The 18647-nt window shown below is 38.2% G+C and overlaps 1 protein-coding gene across 1 annotated transcript; it reads left to right on the forward strand.

Annotated features, from left to right (window-relative positions):
• Positions 1-720: 720 nt before the first annotated feature.
• Positions 721-18249, forward strand: hspa4b (heat shock protein 4b). Its single transcript, XM_007258574.4, has 19 exons — positions 721-960; positions 2885-2942; positions 3131-3271; positions 5343-5465; positions 6199-6298; positions 9131-9264; positions 9456-9700; positions 11136-11212; positions 11476-11627; positions 12501-12607; positions 12714-12847; positions 12953-13149; positions 13270-13362; positions 13484-13636; positions 13791-13916; positions 16000-16107; positions 16203-16322; positions 16730-16891; positions 17776-18249. Exons 1-19 carry the CDS (start codon positions 854-856, stop codon positions 17962-17964), a joined length of 2526 nt encoding a protein of 841 aa, XP_007258636.3. The 5' UTR covers positions 721-853; the 3' UTR covers positions 17965-18249.
• The last annotated feature ends 398 nt before the right edge of the window (positions 18250-18647 follow it).

The raw sequence follows: 18647 nt of genomic DNA on the forward strand, positions 1-18647 counted from the left end.
AAATAATGTTAAAACATAAATAGAAACAAATATGGAAATATTTCAACAGACGTGTACATATATAAACTGACAGAACAAAAACAATAAGCTATTTCGTGAAAAAAAGAATTATTGTGTGAAATATCAATATGTGGGAAAATGTTATAGGTGAAACATAAAAAATGGAAAAGCTTCTAAATATAGTTAGCTAAAATTGGTGCTAAGTATTTATTAAAATATAATAACAGATGCAATATTTCAACAGATATATACAATTATAAATTAATGTAACAAAAAGAAAGATATATCACTTGATATATCTCATTGCTTGTTTAGAGATTTAGTGTGCAGATTTCATTTTCCAGCAGGACTTGGCACACTGCCCACACTGCCAAAAGTATCAATTGGTCTAATAAAATATTTAAATTTTCTGATACACTGATTTTGGGTTTTTTTATTGGCTGTGAGGCATAATCATCAACAATACAAGAAATAAACGCTTAAAATCTATCAATCTGTGTGTAATACGTCTATATAATATATTAGTTTCACATTTTGAACTGGGTTGTTCAAATAAAGTAACATTTCAAGTTCTATTATATTTTATGCACCAGTAAATATATTAAAACAAATATTAAAAAGTCAATAAGACTCATCGCAGTGCATCTCTTAGCGCGTGGTGTTGGTTGGACCTGCTGTCTCTCGGTCGGTCCCTCCCTTTAACCGGTTTTCCAGCAGCCGACCGGCTTCAGTCAGTCAGTGAGAGACAGCGCGCGGTGTGTCCGGGCCGGGAGGATGAACTGAGCTCTCACACTGCGCCTCTCTCCGGGTTATATCAGATCAGGGCCGCGGGCTCCGGGTTCAGGCTGTGAACATGTCGGTGGTCGGGTTCGACGTGGGTTTTATGAACTGCTACATCGCAGTGGCGCGAGCCGGCGGCATTGAGACGGTGGCGAACGAGTACAGCGACCGGTGCACGCCGTAAGTCAGCATGGCCACAGAGCCACACAGAGAGAGAGAGAGAGAGAGACCGGCGGGTCCATTCATTAACCCGCCTCCGTGTTACTAACGCTGATCCACCCCAGGGCCACATGCGGTGTGTATACCGGCTGTGAGTGAGTGTGTGCCGGGGACTGGGGGCAGCGTGGGGCGGTAGATTGGCTGGATGCTGGATGTAGCCGTTAGCACTGTTAGCTAGCCTCCCGGTTCTGTGAACAGGAGGCACTAAAAGACACAGCCAGATCCAGGCCAGAATCCATGGGGTTTATCTGGATCTCCTGGTGGTTATCTGGATCTCCGGGGGCTGGAGCTGGAGAGGTGGGAGATATCTGGGGAGATGGTCTGAAGAAGGAGAAGATCTTCCAGAACCTTCTCCTGACCTGCCCGCTTACATTAGCACACCGGCTAACACTAGCCTAGCTAACCTAGCCGAGCTAGCTGAGCTCCCCCAGACCTGCCCGCTGTTATTGTGCTCCTGATCTGATCAAGGGCCGATTTTGTATCGAGTACCGTGTAAAAACCACACAATATTCCACACAGAATATTCGATATGAGTAAAAATAGACTTAAAACGAAGCTAAAACTCATTATTATTAATGTGAAAGTGCCAGTAGTTTCTTTCTTTCTTTCCTTTTCTTTCTCTCAGACTGTCTTTCTTTCTGTCTTTCCCTTTCTTTTGCTCTCTCACATTCACTCACACACCTGTGTATTAGGGAGGCAGTTTTCAGCAATAATGAATAAAGCAAAATAAATAGGCATTTAAAATCTATACAGATATTATATTTTAAATACTGTGGTATAACAATATTCCACACAATGTTTGATATGAGTGAAACATAACCTTAAAATAAAGCTAAAGCTCATCATTATTAGTTTTAAAGAGCCAGTATTATCTTTCTTCCTCTCTGACTTTCTGTCTTCCTTTCTTTCATTCTGTATTTCTTTCTGTGTTCCTTTTTTCTTTCTTTCTGGCTTTCTTTCTGTATTCTTTTCTTATAGTCTTTCTCTCTCTTTCACTCACACACACATCTGTATTGTGGATGCAGTTTTCAGCAACCAAAATGAATAAATGAAAAGAATTCATACCGAAGTAACCTATATGATTTTAATGTATTCTTGGCAAAATTAGACACAAACAATTGCTATTTAACCCTTAAGAGCCCAGACACAGTTCTGAATATTGATACCAAATCAAAAATTCAATCAGATTCTAAATTCAGTGAGTAGCTTATTAATGTTTTTTTTACTTACTGTGCTCACATGCCTTAAATGGCTAAAATCCTGATGTTACACAATTACCATTTTCATAACTTGTGTTGGAGCTAAAACCTTTAATAAAATCATTTAAATGGTTAAAAGTTTGCAACAAATCTGTAAAAGAAAATAATACATTTTAACCGGAGCTAGTTTTATCTCCAGCACTAACCCAGCACTCCTACATTCTGTAGATAAGGTCAGATGAACAAACTCACATTCACACACTGTCCTGTAGTGATGCTCTCAGGATTTTCAGAATATGTCACTTAATGACTGTATGAGTTAAAATTAACACAGCTTTTAAAGAGTCCATGTTACTGTTGTGATCAATAACCTTCATGATTATTTGGTGATCATAATTAAGAGTTAGAATACATAAATTGCTGTATAATAGTAAAACATTATTAAATAGTTTATGTAGTTTATGGTAATAACGAGCATGTGTTGGATTATATATCATGCATCCATCCTGCCACAGAAATCAGTTGTTTTTTATATACTCCCTTTTTATGTTTAATTTCTATTCAGTTCTGTTGTCTTTTTACTTTCTGTATTTTTTATAGAAACATCATAGACTGAGAAAAGGTTGACTGTTTATTACAGGATTGTTAAATAATTATATAACTTTTATATACATGTATGATTTCAGAGCATGTGTGTCTTTCGGACCACGAAACCGCTCAATTGGTGCAGCCGCAAAAAGCCAGGTATGGAAATAGTTTCTGTCTATAAATATCTGATTTATGTCTGATTCTTCTTGTTAAGTTACATTAAGTTTTAAATGATTTAAAGCTGCAGATTGTGAATACTGCACTGTGTCTGTTAGCTGTTTGAAGACGCCCCCACATTGTTCCAGAAGGAATGCCAACTTTCTGTTTTCCCCTCTGAAATACAGGTGGTCACTAATTGCAAGAACACCGTCCAGGGATTCAAGCATTTCCATGGGCGAGCTTTCACAGACCCGTTTGTTCAGAGCGTGAAATCCAGCCTTGTTTATGAGCTTTCACAGATGCCCACCGGAACAACAGGAATTAAGGTGAGTGGTTGTAAAATAACTTTATAAAGGGCACGATAGCAAGTGATTAACACTGTGAACTCTGAGGGGTAGTCTGAGAACACTTAAGAGGGCCAGATTTCACAGTTGCTGTTCTGTTTGCACAGACAAATCTAGCCAGGTACAGCCAGTCGCAATAATTACCAGCCACAGCACTGTCCTCTGTGGCTGGTAATGCCTTCTATAGTGCATTACCTGAACACTTATAACCCTAACATTTTTAAGAAATGTTAGATATCTGCATAACAGTTAATAACAAAACATCCCATTCATCTGAATCCAATATCAGGCCACACTCAAACTGATAATTTGCATTGCCTTGCCATGAGCACGCTGACCAGTGTTCAGCCTCATTCACAAAAGAATACCTCAAAACTTATACATATTAACTTACATATTAAGGCCGCCCTCTGACGTAACACTTCAGGATCAATTTACTTACTTGCTTTAGTTGTTCTTAAGGTAATTTTGACTGGGTGCCCATTTTTATCTTAATTTTCTCTATTTGTAGTGTAGAAAGAACTGTAGACTGGTGGATTTCTAAAGTTTTTGAAACCACTTTATCTATTTTCAATTTGATGTAAATCAACCATTTTTATCTCCTCTAAAATCTCTTTTTGGTGTTCTGTCGCTCACGTTTACTTATTCTTCTTTTGTGGGGCAAACTCAAGTGTTTAAGAGGTGTTTATCAGTCAAATTAACTCTTGTCCACACCTTCAAACTAGTAAGAACATAGCTCTCTGCAAGGATTTCACTCTATATAGACCCTTAACACAAATCTTTACATACTAACACTTACTAGCACGATAGGGTTTTTATGATCGTTCTCAATAGCCCTATTCGGACGGGATTCGTTTCTTAGGGGGTCCTGGGGTCATTTTCCCTTTTATGTGGGGTCCTCTGTGATTTTACTCCCGTCTGAAACAACCATGTATGTGTTTTTCTCAGACGTCCTCTGAAAATTACAGGCTGAATTACTTACTTTTAAACTTTTAATTTTAATCCTGTCCGGACCCGCATCTCAGTTTAGTCACCTCGCGTTTAATAAAATTGAACTCTTTGTCTACTGCTAGGCACCGCAATTACACTTTGGGCATGTGTTTTCATGGAGATCCATGTAAACACAACAGCGAGTGGAAATGGAGGAGCTACTGAACCTAAATTCCTCAGTGTAGGAAATACAAATTCGCCCAAATCTGAAATAAGAGTCAGTGTCTCTTTTCTGCTCCAGTGTCTTGTAGAGCATTTGGAAACCGCCATGGTGCTCCTCAGCATGTCCAAAACTTGATATGATGTGACAGCGCAATGTCATGTGACCGAGTAAGCCTAAAAAAAAACCTAAATAAAAACTCCCAGGTCCTCCTGCTTTTTCAATTGCAGTCTGTATGCAAGAGTTTTATCACTGAGTGGAAGTGCAAAATATTTTTCACAGATGTCCCACTGAGAAACTAATCCCATACTGATAGGGCTTATGAAGACTTTTCCGGCAAGCAATAAATACATCAGAAAGCATTGGTTTGAAATTTGGCCCATATCAGACAATGCTGATGTTTCTATAAAAAAAGCAACTATCATCCCATATATATATAATTCTGATATATTTGTGCATCCCTAGTGTGTATATATTGGTCAGACCTGTTAAACTGGGTTTTATCTGCCTGGTCAAAGCTCAAAAGTACTGCATGCATGAAACCTGCTCTAAGTACCAGTATATGCATACATGTATGGCATGTAGCAATTCGTTTTTCTCACGTTTAATATTGGTGCTATACCTACAGTAACTACCATTAAATATATTTTTAGGCACTGCAATTAAAGAGTCAGTCTCATGGAAATGTAGTAGTTAATATTACTCTCCTAAGTGTTTAAATGAGTGTGTATGAAAGGCTTTGTGTTCTTGCATGTGTTGTAATAAGACCTTGTCCTCTTCACACTAGCATTAGAAACAGGCGAATCTTTTAGACGAAAGCTCATTAATTATACAGTTATTAATAGAGCAAATGATGCTGTGATGCTGTGTGTGACTGGAGTGGTTCTGGTTTTGTTTCCTCAGGTTATGTACATGGAGGAGGAGAAGGTGTTTAGCATTGAGCAGATCACAGCAATGCTTCTCACCAAGCTGAAGGAGACTGCAGAAAGTGCTCTGAAGAAGCCTGTGGCTGACTGTGTTATATCTGTGAGTTCCTTTATCACTGTAATTTAGTATTTTTTTTGACCAGCCAATTGTATTTAGGTATTAATTTAACTATTTAATCTTATGTAAAGACCATGATGTGACAGAGGTTTGTAGCGGCTTATTATTTAAATTAAAATATACATTTAACTAAGTTATTATTATATGGCTGTGGAAAAAAATAAGAGGCCACTTAGAAATGATTAGATTCTTTGATTTTACCAAATTAAAAACCTCTGGAATATAATCAAGAGGAAGATGGATGATCAGAAGCCATCAAACCAAACTAATCTGCTTGAATTTTTGCACCAGAAGAGACATAAAGTTATCCAAAAGCAGTGTGTAAGACTGGTGGAGGAGAACATGTCAGGATGCATGAAAACTGTGATTAAAAACAGGGTTATTATACCAAATATTGATTTCTGAAGTCTTAAAACTTTATAAATATGAACTTGTTTTCTTTGCATTATTTGAGGTCTCAAAGCTCTGCATCGTTTTTGTTTTTTCAGACGTTTCTCATGTTCTGCAAATAAATGCTCTACATGACAATATTTTTATTAGGAATTTGGGAGAAATGTCTTTAGTTTATAGAATAAAACAACAATGTTCATTTTACTCAAACATAAACCTATAAAAAGCGAAATCAGAGAAACTGATTCAGAAACTGAAGTGGTCTCTTAATTTTTCCAGAGCTGTATATTGTCTTTATAGTTAACATATGTCTAATGTTTTTAAGGTTCCTTCCTTCTACACTGATGCTGAGAGGAGGTCAGTAGTGGATGCAGCTCAGATCGCTGGACTCAACTGTCTGCGACTCATGAATGAAACTACTGCAGGTACTACAAGTCTTTCATAGTCAAATATCAATCACAGGTCTGCTAGTAAAGGTCTCCCTGTCTATTTCACATGGGCATACCTCACACAATGGGTCAATTTGCCCAAATCTGATTTTCTAACCAAATTTGCTGTTCTTTTTTTCAGTCTGTTTACTTATCTTTCTAACGTGACCCATATTCCAACATGCATCTGAATTAAAATGTGCTTGAATAGAATTTCGAATGCTGAAAACCTGCCTCATCGCTGTTGCCCATTGTCCTTCTCCTCAGTGAATGTTTAGATGTAGAAATTGCATGAATTCTGATCTGGCTGTACAGAGGGACAATATCACATTACATTTGTATTGTGCAGTGTATACAGTGAGTCCAAGAAGTATTTGATCCCTTGCTGATTTTCTTCGTTGGCCCACTAATAAAGACATGATCATTCTATACTTTTAATGGTAGATGTATTCTTACATGGAGAGACAGAATATTAAAAAGAAAATCCAGAAAATAAATCTAAGGAATATATATTAATTGATTTGTATTTCATGGAGTGAAATAAGTATTTGATCCCTTAGTATTCATTAGCAGTTCTGGCTTTTACAGACCAGTTAGACACTCCCAATCAACTTGTTACCTGACCTGAAGCCACCTGTTCTCACTAATCACTTGTGTGAAAAACACCTGTCCACAGAATCAGACAGATCACACAGATTTCAAGTCTCCAACATGGGTAAAACCAAAGAGCTGTCACAGGACCTCAGAGTCAGAATTGTTGACCTTCACAAAGCTGGAATGGGCTACAAAAAGATTAGTAAGGTGTTGGATGTGAAAGTAACAACTATTGGTGCAATTATCAGAAAGTTTAAAGAGTATAACATGACAATCAACAGACCTCGGCCCGGTGCTCCAAAGAAGATTTCGCCTCGTGGGGTGGCAATGATGCTGAGAACGGTCAGAAATCGTCCTGCAACCACTCGGCAGGAGTTAGCAAATGACCTGAAGGCAGCTGGGACCACAGTTTGCAAGGAAACAATTGGCAACACTTTGCGCAACAATGGATTCACATCCTGCAGTGCCCGAAAGGTACCCCTGCTGAAGAGAGCACATGTGGAGGCACGCCTCAAGTATGCCAATGATCATTTGAAAGATGAACCAAGTTATTGGGAGAAGGTTTTGTGGTCAGACGAGACCAAAATTGAACTTTTTGGCCTCAACTCCACCCGCCATGTGTGGAGGAAGAAAAATGCTGCCTATGACCCCAAGAACACTGTGCCCACCGTCAAGCATGGAGGTGGAAGCATAATGTTTTGGGGGTGTTTCTCTGCCAAGGGTACAGGGCTACTTCACCGCATCACTGGGAAGATGGATGGAGCCATGCACCGCACAATCCTGAGGGACAACCTCCTCCCCTCTGCCAGGGATCTGAAAATGGGCCGTGGTTGGGTCTTCCAACATGATAACGACCCTAAACATACAGCAAAGGATTGGCTCAAGAAAAATCACATTAAGGTCATGGAGTGGCCCAGCCAGTCGCCAGACCTCAATCCGATCGAAAATCTATGGAGGGAGCTGAAGGTCAGAGTTGCCAAGCGACAGCCCACCAACCTTCATGATTTAGAGAGGATCTGCAAAGAAGAGTGGGCCAAAATTCCCCCTGGTGTGTGTGCTAAACTTGTGGTTAACTACAACAAACGTCTCACCGCTGTGCTTGCAAACAAAGGCTTTGCCACTAAGTATTGAGTGTGTTTGGCAAGAGGGATCAAATACTTATTTTCCTCATTGAAATACAAATTAATTAAAATATATTCTTTAAAATTATATTCTGGATTTTTGTCTTGATATTCTGTCTCTCAATGTTAGAATATATCTACCATTAAAAGTGCAGAAGGATAGTGTCTTTATTAGTGGGCAAACAAAGAAAATCAGCAAGGGATCAAATACTTCTTGGACTCACTGTAAGTAACGGGTGTAACAACCTATGCTAAACCATATTAGTTTATAAGCTCTCATTTGTGATAAGATCACCCAAGACAAATCACAATAGAGTTTCTGCAGTTATCTGATTATTCCTGTGATTGTTTAAACAACATTCTCAGGTTTCTTAGATCAGATTATATTATGTATAAATTTACCAGTCAGGTTGTAAGAAGCAGTAAAGCCTATCCGGTTATACAGGAGTTTAGGTCTAGATCTCCAACACTGGGGTTGGAGTAGCATTAGCCGTTAACCGCTATTTCCCCGTTTAGAGGTGAGTATTATCTGTGTATAGCCTGCTCCTAACCCCGGCTAGCACTGCTGGAGCAGCATTAGCGTTACCCGCTAACCACGCTCGCTATTTCCAGGTTCATCTTCCTGTAGCATGCTCCTAACCCTGGCTAGCACTGTTGGAGTGGTTAGCCGCTAATGCTCCAGAAATTTGAGTGAAAAATAATAGTGTAAGTAGTGTGAAAAATACGGTAATCGGATTTCTCAGCACATGCATACTCTTAATCTGATCTGAATTTTTGGTTTTCTCAGTCTGTGCATGCACCAAGATGTAATTAAATATAGGAAATATACTTATTTAAAAAAATATATATATAGAACAAGCTAAAAGGAGGATGTGTTTTGCATACTATTGGAAACTATCAAACTGTTAGATCCCTATTTGCATGTTTACAAAAAAACCTATATAATCTGTTAATTGCCTGACTCATGCAAACCTAAATGTTTCACCTTATTTGATTATTTGATTATCTGGTAAAAGTGTATGGCAGACTATGAAAAAATTGATTGTGAATTTTGAATGGTAGCAGTCAGGGTCTCCTCTGTCAATGTGTCTGAAATGTTCTTCGGTCTCTGCAGTGGCTCTGGCTTATGGGATTTATAAACAGGACCTCCCAGCCCCCGAAGAGAAGCCCAAAGTAGTGGCGTTTGTGGATCTTGGCCACTCAGGCTACCAGGTCTCTGTGTGTGCCTTCAACAAAGGCAAGCTCAAGGTGAGTTCTATTAATGATCAAGCCAATATCAATCTATCAATTAATCAAACTGCTGTATCATAAGAATATAGCATATATATATATATATATATATATATATATATATATATATATATATATATATATATATATATATATATATATATAACGGATACATTAATTTAATTTTGTGACATGATTTATCTGAATAGGTTCTTGCTACAGCCTTTGACTCTCATTTGGGAGGCAAAGACTTTGATGAGGTCCTCGTAAACCATTTCTGTGAGGAATTTGGGAAGAAGTATAAGCTGGATGTGAAGTCCAAGCCAAGGGCTCTGGTTCGTCTTTACCAGGAGTGCGAGAAACTCAAAAAACTCATGAGTGCCAATTCCTCCGATCTGCCACTTAATATTGAGTGCTTCATGAATGACATTGATGTTACTGGAAAACTGAACAGGTAATGTAGTTTACAGTATAATATTGCTGTAATATTGAAAATGCTCTGTTATGTTGTGGGAAAACCTGTTTCTGCATGTTAATCTTATTTACCTATAAACATATTTAGATTGTTATAGTTCTTAGCCTGGGAACTTAAATTTTTAAGTGGATGGGATCTTTAGCAGGATATTGTGCTGAAATGTATTTAAATAGGTAATTAGGTAAGAGGTGTTTTAACAGTTCATTTAAACCTAAAGTCAGGGTTCGGTGCACAGTATATAGATGGTAGGGGTGTGACAAGATCCTCATCTCATGAGAAGAGATGCGATACTGGGTTCACGAGGATGAGATTTTAAAATATTTAAAAGAAAACTTTATTTATTAAAATATTTTTATTTATTTTTTATAAAAATAGAAACCATGTAAATGAAAAAAAGATATATAAAGCTTTTCAAGGTCCTATATAGTGCAAACAATAAGAGCAAACCACAACCAGTCATATTAAGCCTATGGTTTCTGTTTTTTTTTTTTTTTTTTTCCTCCTCCTCCTGAGTCTCTTGTAACTTAACTATGTATACCCATAACCACTCATATTAAGACTATGCTTGAAGTGCAAACAGACAAACTAACGGAACTTTTTTTTAAAATACAGTACAGAGCTAAGGTATTATTACAACTGTCTATGAAACAGTCATACAGTCTTATTCAAAAATATCAGCATGTCTTCATATTCTGGAAGCAGTTGAGACTCTTGGGCACTAACTGTGTCTCCTGCAGTTGAAAAGGCACGCTCATTTCGGCACGGTTTTCTTACAGTACTTGCATATGATTTGTGTCTTGTCAGTCACTGTTACCATTAGTTGTTTTCACTGGAAAGCGAACATGCAGCCAGACATACGACTTAAAAGTAGTGGGAGCATCTTCTATGCAAATACACAATTTTTCTCTTCTGCTGAGAGCTGCTCTCACTGCTCAGCCGGTGCACTCATTGCTACTGTGTTGCCAGATCCCTCTTAAAAAGTCCATACTAAACAGTTTTTTTTTTCAAGCCACGAGATCTTGTCACACCCTTAATAAATGATACACACCTTGGTGTGGAAAAACACCTTAAACATCCTTGATGTTCTTGACATTTTACTGTGTAATTAACACAATGTAGGCTGTATTAATTATTCCAGTGTTCACTATATGCAGTAGATGGAAAAAAGCTCTGCCAGTTTAAACTAAAAAAGTCCTACAACAGTTTATTTCCTTATCGTACCGAACTGTGAGGTCCAAACTGTGAATTTTGTGTACTGTTACATACACCTCTATTCAGTAAATGTTAACCGTGTCATTTTGGGGGGAAAAAAATAATTTCTTGCTTTTCAAAGGCTCTGAATGTCCTTTTAAATAGTACGGTTTGCTAAATATGAACACATCACATCAGTCTTCTCTTCATTGTGTTCCTGCAGAGGTCAGTTTGAAGAGATGTGTGCTGACATTCTGGCTCGAGTAGAGGCTCCTCTTCGCAGTATAATGGAACAAGCAAGTGAGTAGCTGGAGCCTGTTTATCAGTGTGGGTGTATTTCCAGATCCATGGCTGTCTACTTCAATTGTATTCATGTGATCATATAATCTACTGAATCTGATGATGATTAATTGAGAAGATATCAGGATATCTGAGAAATTAAAGTGAATGTGCATGTTGCCATTAAAATGGTTAACACTTCTGATTTGTTGAAAAAATGTATTGTTTTTAGGTTATAAACTTATGTCCACCCCTATAATGTGTATATGTCTTACCTACTTCAGATTTGAAGAATGAGGATATCTGCGCTGTGGAAATTGTGGGCGGTGCTTCCAGAATACCAGCAGTTAAGGAGCGAATCAGCAAATTCTTTGGGAAGGAACTGAGCATGACCCTGAATGCAGATGAGGCTGTGGCCAGAGGATGTGCCCTTCAGGTCTGTCTGCTATCCGCGTCTTGCAGTTTCCTTTGAAGAACTACTTTAGGGGAATTAGAAGTTTAGCATACGTCTTTTAAAATGGCTTTAATGTAAATAATAGAGCAACAGTTTAAGACAAACACAAGTTAAATGTTGTAATAATGAGACCATTAGAGTATCAGATCATTTTCAGCCCAAATATACAACTAAAATATTTAGGATTTTAGGAGCTGATCAGATTATGCGATATCATCAATATTTTGCAAGGTTTCGCAGCGTTAAACAAAATCACTGCATGTTGTTCAACCAAAATATTACAGAACTTACTCACATCTGCAGAACTCCATTGAAGCCAGTGTTAAAATCTGGTCTGAGTGCTAAAAGTTGACTTTCCGGCAGGTTTCTCGAACTCTCGAATCTGATATTTGTTTAATGTGTAAAACAAACGTCCTCCTCTAGGGGAAGCAACGAGAAAAACCTTTTAACCATGCTACTAACCAGATAACCCTCTCAAGAGTACACCACTCAGTCCTGCTCTAGCTCTGAGCTGATGATTGGATTTTAAAAGTGATAAATGTGGCTGTTTCCAAAAAGCAAAGTACATTTCATGCTGGGAGCCAATTCTCAGAACATTAAAAAGGCCCTGCACAATAGTGCATCACCAGTTTGCTTAAAGAAAAAAATCTAATGTGGCATTCTGCCCCACCCTTGGTAGGTGCCTGCAGTGAAAGGGAAAAATGTTCAGCAATCGGTATCACATTAAACCACTGATCTGTCTACCTATAATTGAGACCTGTTAGCTTAGGTATCAGTAAGATGTAGTAACAGGCTGATGTATAGTGTATTATTAGGTGACTCTGTGTAACTATGGCTGTTTTCACTTTTCCACAGTGTGCTATCTTGTCTCCTGCCTTCAAAGTCCGAGAGTTTTCCATAACTGATGTTGTTCCTTACCCAATCTCTCTGAAATGGAACTCTGCAGCAGAGGATGGCATAAGGTATGAATTGTTTGTTCCTTCATAATCCACTGTATTAGATTCTACTGTGTTTGTAATATTTTGTATATAAGATTTTTAAGATTATTTTATCATTGCTCAATTACAGTGACTGTGAGGTGTTCCCAAAGAACCACGCAGCTCCGTTTTCCAAAGTGCTAACATTCTACCGGAGAGAACCGTTCTCCTTGGAGGCGTACTACAACAGTCCTACAGACCTGCCCTACCCAGATCCCACAATAGGTATGTATTATTTTCAGCACTTCTCTTTCCTGTAAATGGGAATATTGATTTGCCTTTGTATTGTTAATTTAATATGGTACTGTGTATTGTGTTGGCATTTATTAGGACAGTACATGATCCAGAAGGTGGTCCCCCAGGCCACGGGCGAGAGTTCTAAAGTAAAAGTAAAGGTGAGGATTAACATCCATGGGATCTTCAGTGTGTCCAGTGCCTCACTAGTGGAGTTGCAGAAGCCTGAAGAGGGGGAGGAGCCTATGGATACAGAGCAGACTTCATCACCGACTGCAGAGAAGGAGGAAGAGGTACTGAACCCTGTGCTACTGTATACTTTTCTTTTTAGAATGAGTACACACTCTCAATATATATATAAAGATATATAGATATACACATATATGTATATAATTTTATTTTTAATCATTTAGAACAAGATGCAGGTGGATGAAGATCAGCAGAAGTCTCCAGATGATGGACAGAAGGAAAATGGAGAGAAAAAATCAGAATCTGATGAAATGGAGGTAATATGACATCAAAGATGTGCTCATATTCCCAACCAGGCTCTTATTTCCCAGTGTCCCTCTTGCTTTCATGTGCTGATTGGTTTTCTGTGTGTTTTTTTTTTTTTTTTTTTACTTCCAGACATCAGAAGAAGGCAAACAAGAGAAGAAGACTGATCAGCCGCCACAAGCTAAAAAGCCTAAAGTCAAGACAAAAGTGCTGGAGCTGCCCATTGAAAACAATCCGCAGTGGCAGCTGGCGATCGAGATGCTTAATCTGTTTGTGGAGAACGAGGTACGGCTGCTGTCTCTGTGTTTCTTCATTTAAAGAGGGTGAAAAATTGCCTTAAACCTCTACGTCTTCTATTACTAAATGTACAATTATTATTTATAAGTCGCTTTGGATAAAAGTGTACCCTAAATGTAATGTGCTTTTATTTTCTCCATAGGGAAAGATGATCATGCAGGACAAGCTTGAAAAAGAGCGCAATGATGCCAAGAACAACGTGGAGGAGTATGTGTACGATATGAGGGACAAACTGCACGGCATGTTTGAGAAGTTCATCACTGAAAGTGTGAGTACAGGGCCAAAGCTGGCTTTGCTATGCAGTCATCTGTACAGCATACATCATCACACTGCAGTTTTAACCAGGATGAGATCCAGTTTTAGGCTGGAGACAACCGGCTGTGTTGGCAATTTAATTACCCATATACTTGCTTATGTGCTGTGTGTCTTACTGCAGGCTTCCATAAGAGGGCAGGCCAGAGAACACCAACCATGAATATGCTGACACAAGGAGATTATTTAATTAGCCTTTGATTTAATTTATATGTGCCTTGTGGTGCTTGAAAGGTTGTGGACCCTTTAGGATTTCCTTTAATTCTGCCTAAGTTTGATTTAAAACTTCATTAGATTAGATTTTCATAAGTATGGCTCCAGTGGACTACAGCGCTGCCACTATGATTGGGAGATTGTTGGTTCGAATCCCGTTTATTCAGCTTTCAATCAGCCGCCAGAGCCCTGAGAGAGCACAATTGGCCTTGCTCTCTTTGGGTGGGTAGATGGCGCTCTTTCCCCTCATCACTCTAAAGGGTGATGTCAAGGCGTCTGTGAGCTGATGTATCAGAACCCAGTCACTGTGCTTTTGTCCGTGCGATGAGGCAGTGACTGACTTCACGTGTATCGGAGGAGGCATTTGCTAGTCTTCATCCTCCTGGTGTTAGGGCATTACTAGTGATGGGGGAGATTTGGGAGAAAATGGTACACAATTTAGGGGGAAAAAAAAAGTATAAAAGCAGGACCCAATCAAATCATGAGACCAAATTATGAACTTAGTAATTTATTAAAGGCAATGATCCAGTATTACATGACTGTGAGTGGCTACTAGGGGTGTGCCATATCGTATCAAACACGATAATATCGTAAATTTTTAAATATCGTGAACGATATTATACCGTATAATATCGTGCCATATCACCCATCCCATTTCCCATTATATATCTACTAGAGACAGATTGTATCTGTCCAGTTTAATTTATTTAACTTTAATTTAACTTTAATAATTTATTTAACTAAAACTGATTATATGTTGATATTCTTCTGTTACAAATCTGATAAAATTCTTGTATTTTTAATATCTCACTTGGGGGTGTGCAGTATTATATTGTATGAAATAATAATTTATTTTTTTCTTGCAGTGTATAGTGTATTTTTAAAATATTTTTTAAAAGTGTTTTGTCATATCTCCGAGTATCGTTATCGCAAAAAAAAACATGAAATATCGTGATATGATTTTAGGGCCATATCGCCCACCCCTAGTGGCTACAGTATGTGACTTTTAGGATTTGAAGGTGAAATTAGACTAGACTAATCAATGGAATGATAATTAGATGTCGGTGGGGTCCTGTTTAATTTTAAAAAGATGGATCTATCAAATATGCACTTTGTGAAAAATTAATTTAAGTTCCTCCTTATATATTTGTTCCTACTATAAAGAAAATTACTGTTGGAATCTGCCATCTTCAACCAACAGAATTTAGCTGTGTCTGAAAGTGTGCCATGTTTGCTATCTGCCATATGTTTAAATCCAGATCCCTATATAATTGGTTTGTTCTCCCATGGGGTCTAAAAATCTTAAAATGTCTTAAAAATGACCCAAAACAGACATTTCTATGCATGGTCCTAAATTTAGTCTAATGGTAATTTAGTTCTGTGTTTTCTTTGTTTCTGGGGGGCTACCGGTGTTGGTACGCATTAATTAAACTACTTCACAATCCCATGATGACTGCAGGCAGGAAACAGCCCTGTTTGCTCACTCCCTGCACATCTGCAGAAATGTACTGCCTCAGTTACTAGAGTAACATCTCTTAAGTTAATTTAGCTGCTTATAGTGGAAAACATGGATAAATCAGTGTGTTTTTGGTGAGACTTGGCTAGATATCAGTAATTTTTGCAGTTAGTTGGAAGCCCCCTCAGTAATCGATATGAGGCTCACTGCAAACTATACAAGAAGATTCACTCTGCATCCAGTTTTGTGTGAAGGTGCTCAAGTCTTATGCCAAGGCAGAAAAACAGCAGTTCGCCACATACAAAATGACACAATTCTACATTCTGTATTTAATTTACATCTTTTTCTGTGATCATTCTCTCTGTTACAGGACAGAGACACATTCTCATTAAAACTGGAGGACACAGAGAACTGGCTGTATGAAGACGGAGAGGACCAACCTAAGCAAGTGTACATTGACAGGCTGGCTGATTTAAAGGTAGAGCACTGAGGGCTGTGACTCTGCTGTGGTTTGGATTAACTTTATGATTAAAAAATGCTGGTTTTATTCTGAAATGTAAATTGGTTTTGCAGAAACTGGGCCAACCTGTTCAGGACCGATACTCAGAGTATGAGGAGCGACCAAAGGCTTTTGAGGAGCTGGGGAAACAGCTTCAGCAGTACATGAAAATTGTGGAGGCCTTTAAAATGAAGGTAAAAGTATAGTAAATTATTCTTAACCCTAACTAGCTGTTAATTAACTTTAGAGATGCATCAAAATGAACATTTGTGTCTGAAACAATATTGAATTAAACATTTTTTCCCCAGTATTAAATAAATTAAAAACAGACTTTATTTTGTCTTGCTTGTCAAATGTAATTCATTAAAATACAATAAAAATATGTACTGAATATTTTAAATATCACAGCATATAATACCTTGGCCTAAATCCCAAAATTAGAGGAAGCACTGAAATATAATTTAAAATAAATTAGTCACTGTTTAATATAAATTATTTTACCTTTTCACATGTTCAGTGTTTTTTTTTTTTTTTTTGGCAATTTGTGGGCAAGTCATTTTGGTTGCTAAAAATCTGACGTATATTTGATTATATATTGCAGGACGAGCCGTATGATCATTTGGACGAGGCGGAGGTGCAGAAAGTGGATAAGATGGTGGGTGAGGTTATGATATGGATGAACAGCAAGATGAATCAGCAGAGTAAGCAGAGTCTGAATGTGGATCCAGTGGTGAAAGCTGCAGAGATTATAGCGAAAACAAGGGTGAGTCATTTATCTAATGGACTGATTCTTACCTTTAAATCACTTTCTTACACTTTATGCTTATTTAAATGTTAAGGGCATTTTTTCACCTTATCAGTTTCATAACAATCTAATGTTAAATGTCATTTATTTCTGTAAAGGTTACAAAAATGCCATACAATAAAGAACATTCAGATATGTTACACAGCATCACTTAAAGCAGTGTTTCTCAGCCCTGAACATTTTAGACCGGATTCACACTTAAACTATTTAAAGCCTGATTCTTCCAGCCAGCTGTGTTTCAATTTTGAGTCTAATTTGGTGTGTTTTCATGACAACACATTTTTGAAGCGCAGACATATAAAAAATAAAATCTACATCGATGGGCATGATAGTCTGGAAGTGAGGTGTGTTTGGGTAAATGGCGTATCTGGCGTGTTTCTATCTTGGCAGTGGGAAATGGTGCGCCACTGACTGATTAAAACCCTGACAACAGTCAATAGTCAGCCGTACAATCTTAGCCATGCAGGAGCTCAAACCTGACTTTTAGCTCAACAATTAACAGAATAAGTAATAAAATAGTATTACTGTTTCCTTAAATGAGCTGCTGGTGAACCTTTACAGCATGAACAAGCAGGTCAGTATCCTCTGCTAAGATTCACAAAGTGCCACGCTGTTAAGATACGAATGCGCCAACGTCAGAGCTCACCTGCCTCTTAAAGGGAATGACTACTGGCACACTGATTGATTGTATTTCACATTTCACCCAAAACACACCTATAATTAAAATAAATAGTACATGCCTTTTACGTGTTTTGAGCCACACAAGCCATCATTTTTACACCCTCTCTATACCAATTTATGTTAATGTTTTAATATTAATATATATAATTTTTGTCTTTTAGGAGCTGTTCTCCACTTGCAACCCCATCGTGACCAAACCCAAGCCAAAAGTGGAGCTGCCAAAAGACGAAAAACCAGCAGAACAGAATGGACCAGTCAACGGGCAGGAGAGCACTGAAGCCGAGGCTGGGGCCAACGAGAAAGTGCCTGCCGAAGGCACCAACTCCAAACCAGAAATGGACCTTGATTAAGTTGGCTGTGTCCTCCTGTCTTACCCACCCCTCGCCGCTCAAATCATTCCATCTCCCCTGCCATGAGGTTGTTTCGACAGTCAGAATGATTAGTGGCTACATGGTGCATGTTCATCCTTTTTGTTAAAAATGATTAAATAAATAAACCGAAAGCGTAATGCAATAAGAGTGCTCTTTGACATCAAATGCTGTGTGCGCACATGGTTGAGTATATGTGGTGTACTGCGAAATATTTGAATCTGTGGCAACTGTTGGGTTTTAATAAATATTAAGTTTAAAGTGTGATTGGTTCAGGTGTTGTTTTTGAATGTGGTAATTTAATTTTATTTCATTTTAATGTACTTGTTTGCAGGTATTATTTGGATGGTGGGTCATTCTGAGCACTGCAGTGACTGCACTGGCATGGTGGTGGTGTATGAGGTGTTAGTGTGTGTTGTGCTGCTGGTATGAATGGATCGGATACAGCAGTGCTGCTGGAGTTTTTAAACGCTGTTTAATCACTTACTGTCCTTCATTCTATCACACACTCCTACCTCCTGCTGCTTCACCTTGTAGATAAAGTAGAGTCAGAGACAGAAGCTCTAAATCTGTTACTGCACAGTTTGTGTTCGCTCTTGATACCACATTTGTTTGGTCAAGATGTGTGCTGGCATCTACGAGTCTTCACTGAGCAGGAGTAGAGC

Source organism: Astyanax mexicanus, chromosome 2 (genome assembly GCF_023375975.1).
Source record: "Astyanax mexicanus isolate ESR-SI-001 chromosome 2, AstMex3_surface, whole genome shotgun sequence".
Classification (NCBI taxonomy): domain Eukaryota; kingdom Metazoa; phylum Chordata; class Actinopteri; order Characiformes; family Acestrorhamphidae; genus Astyanax; species Astyanax mexicanus.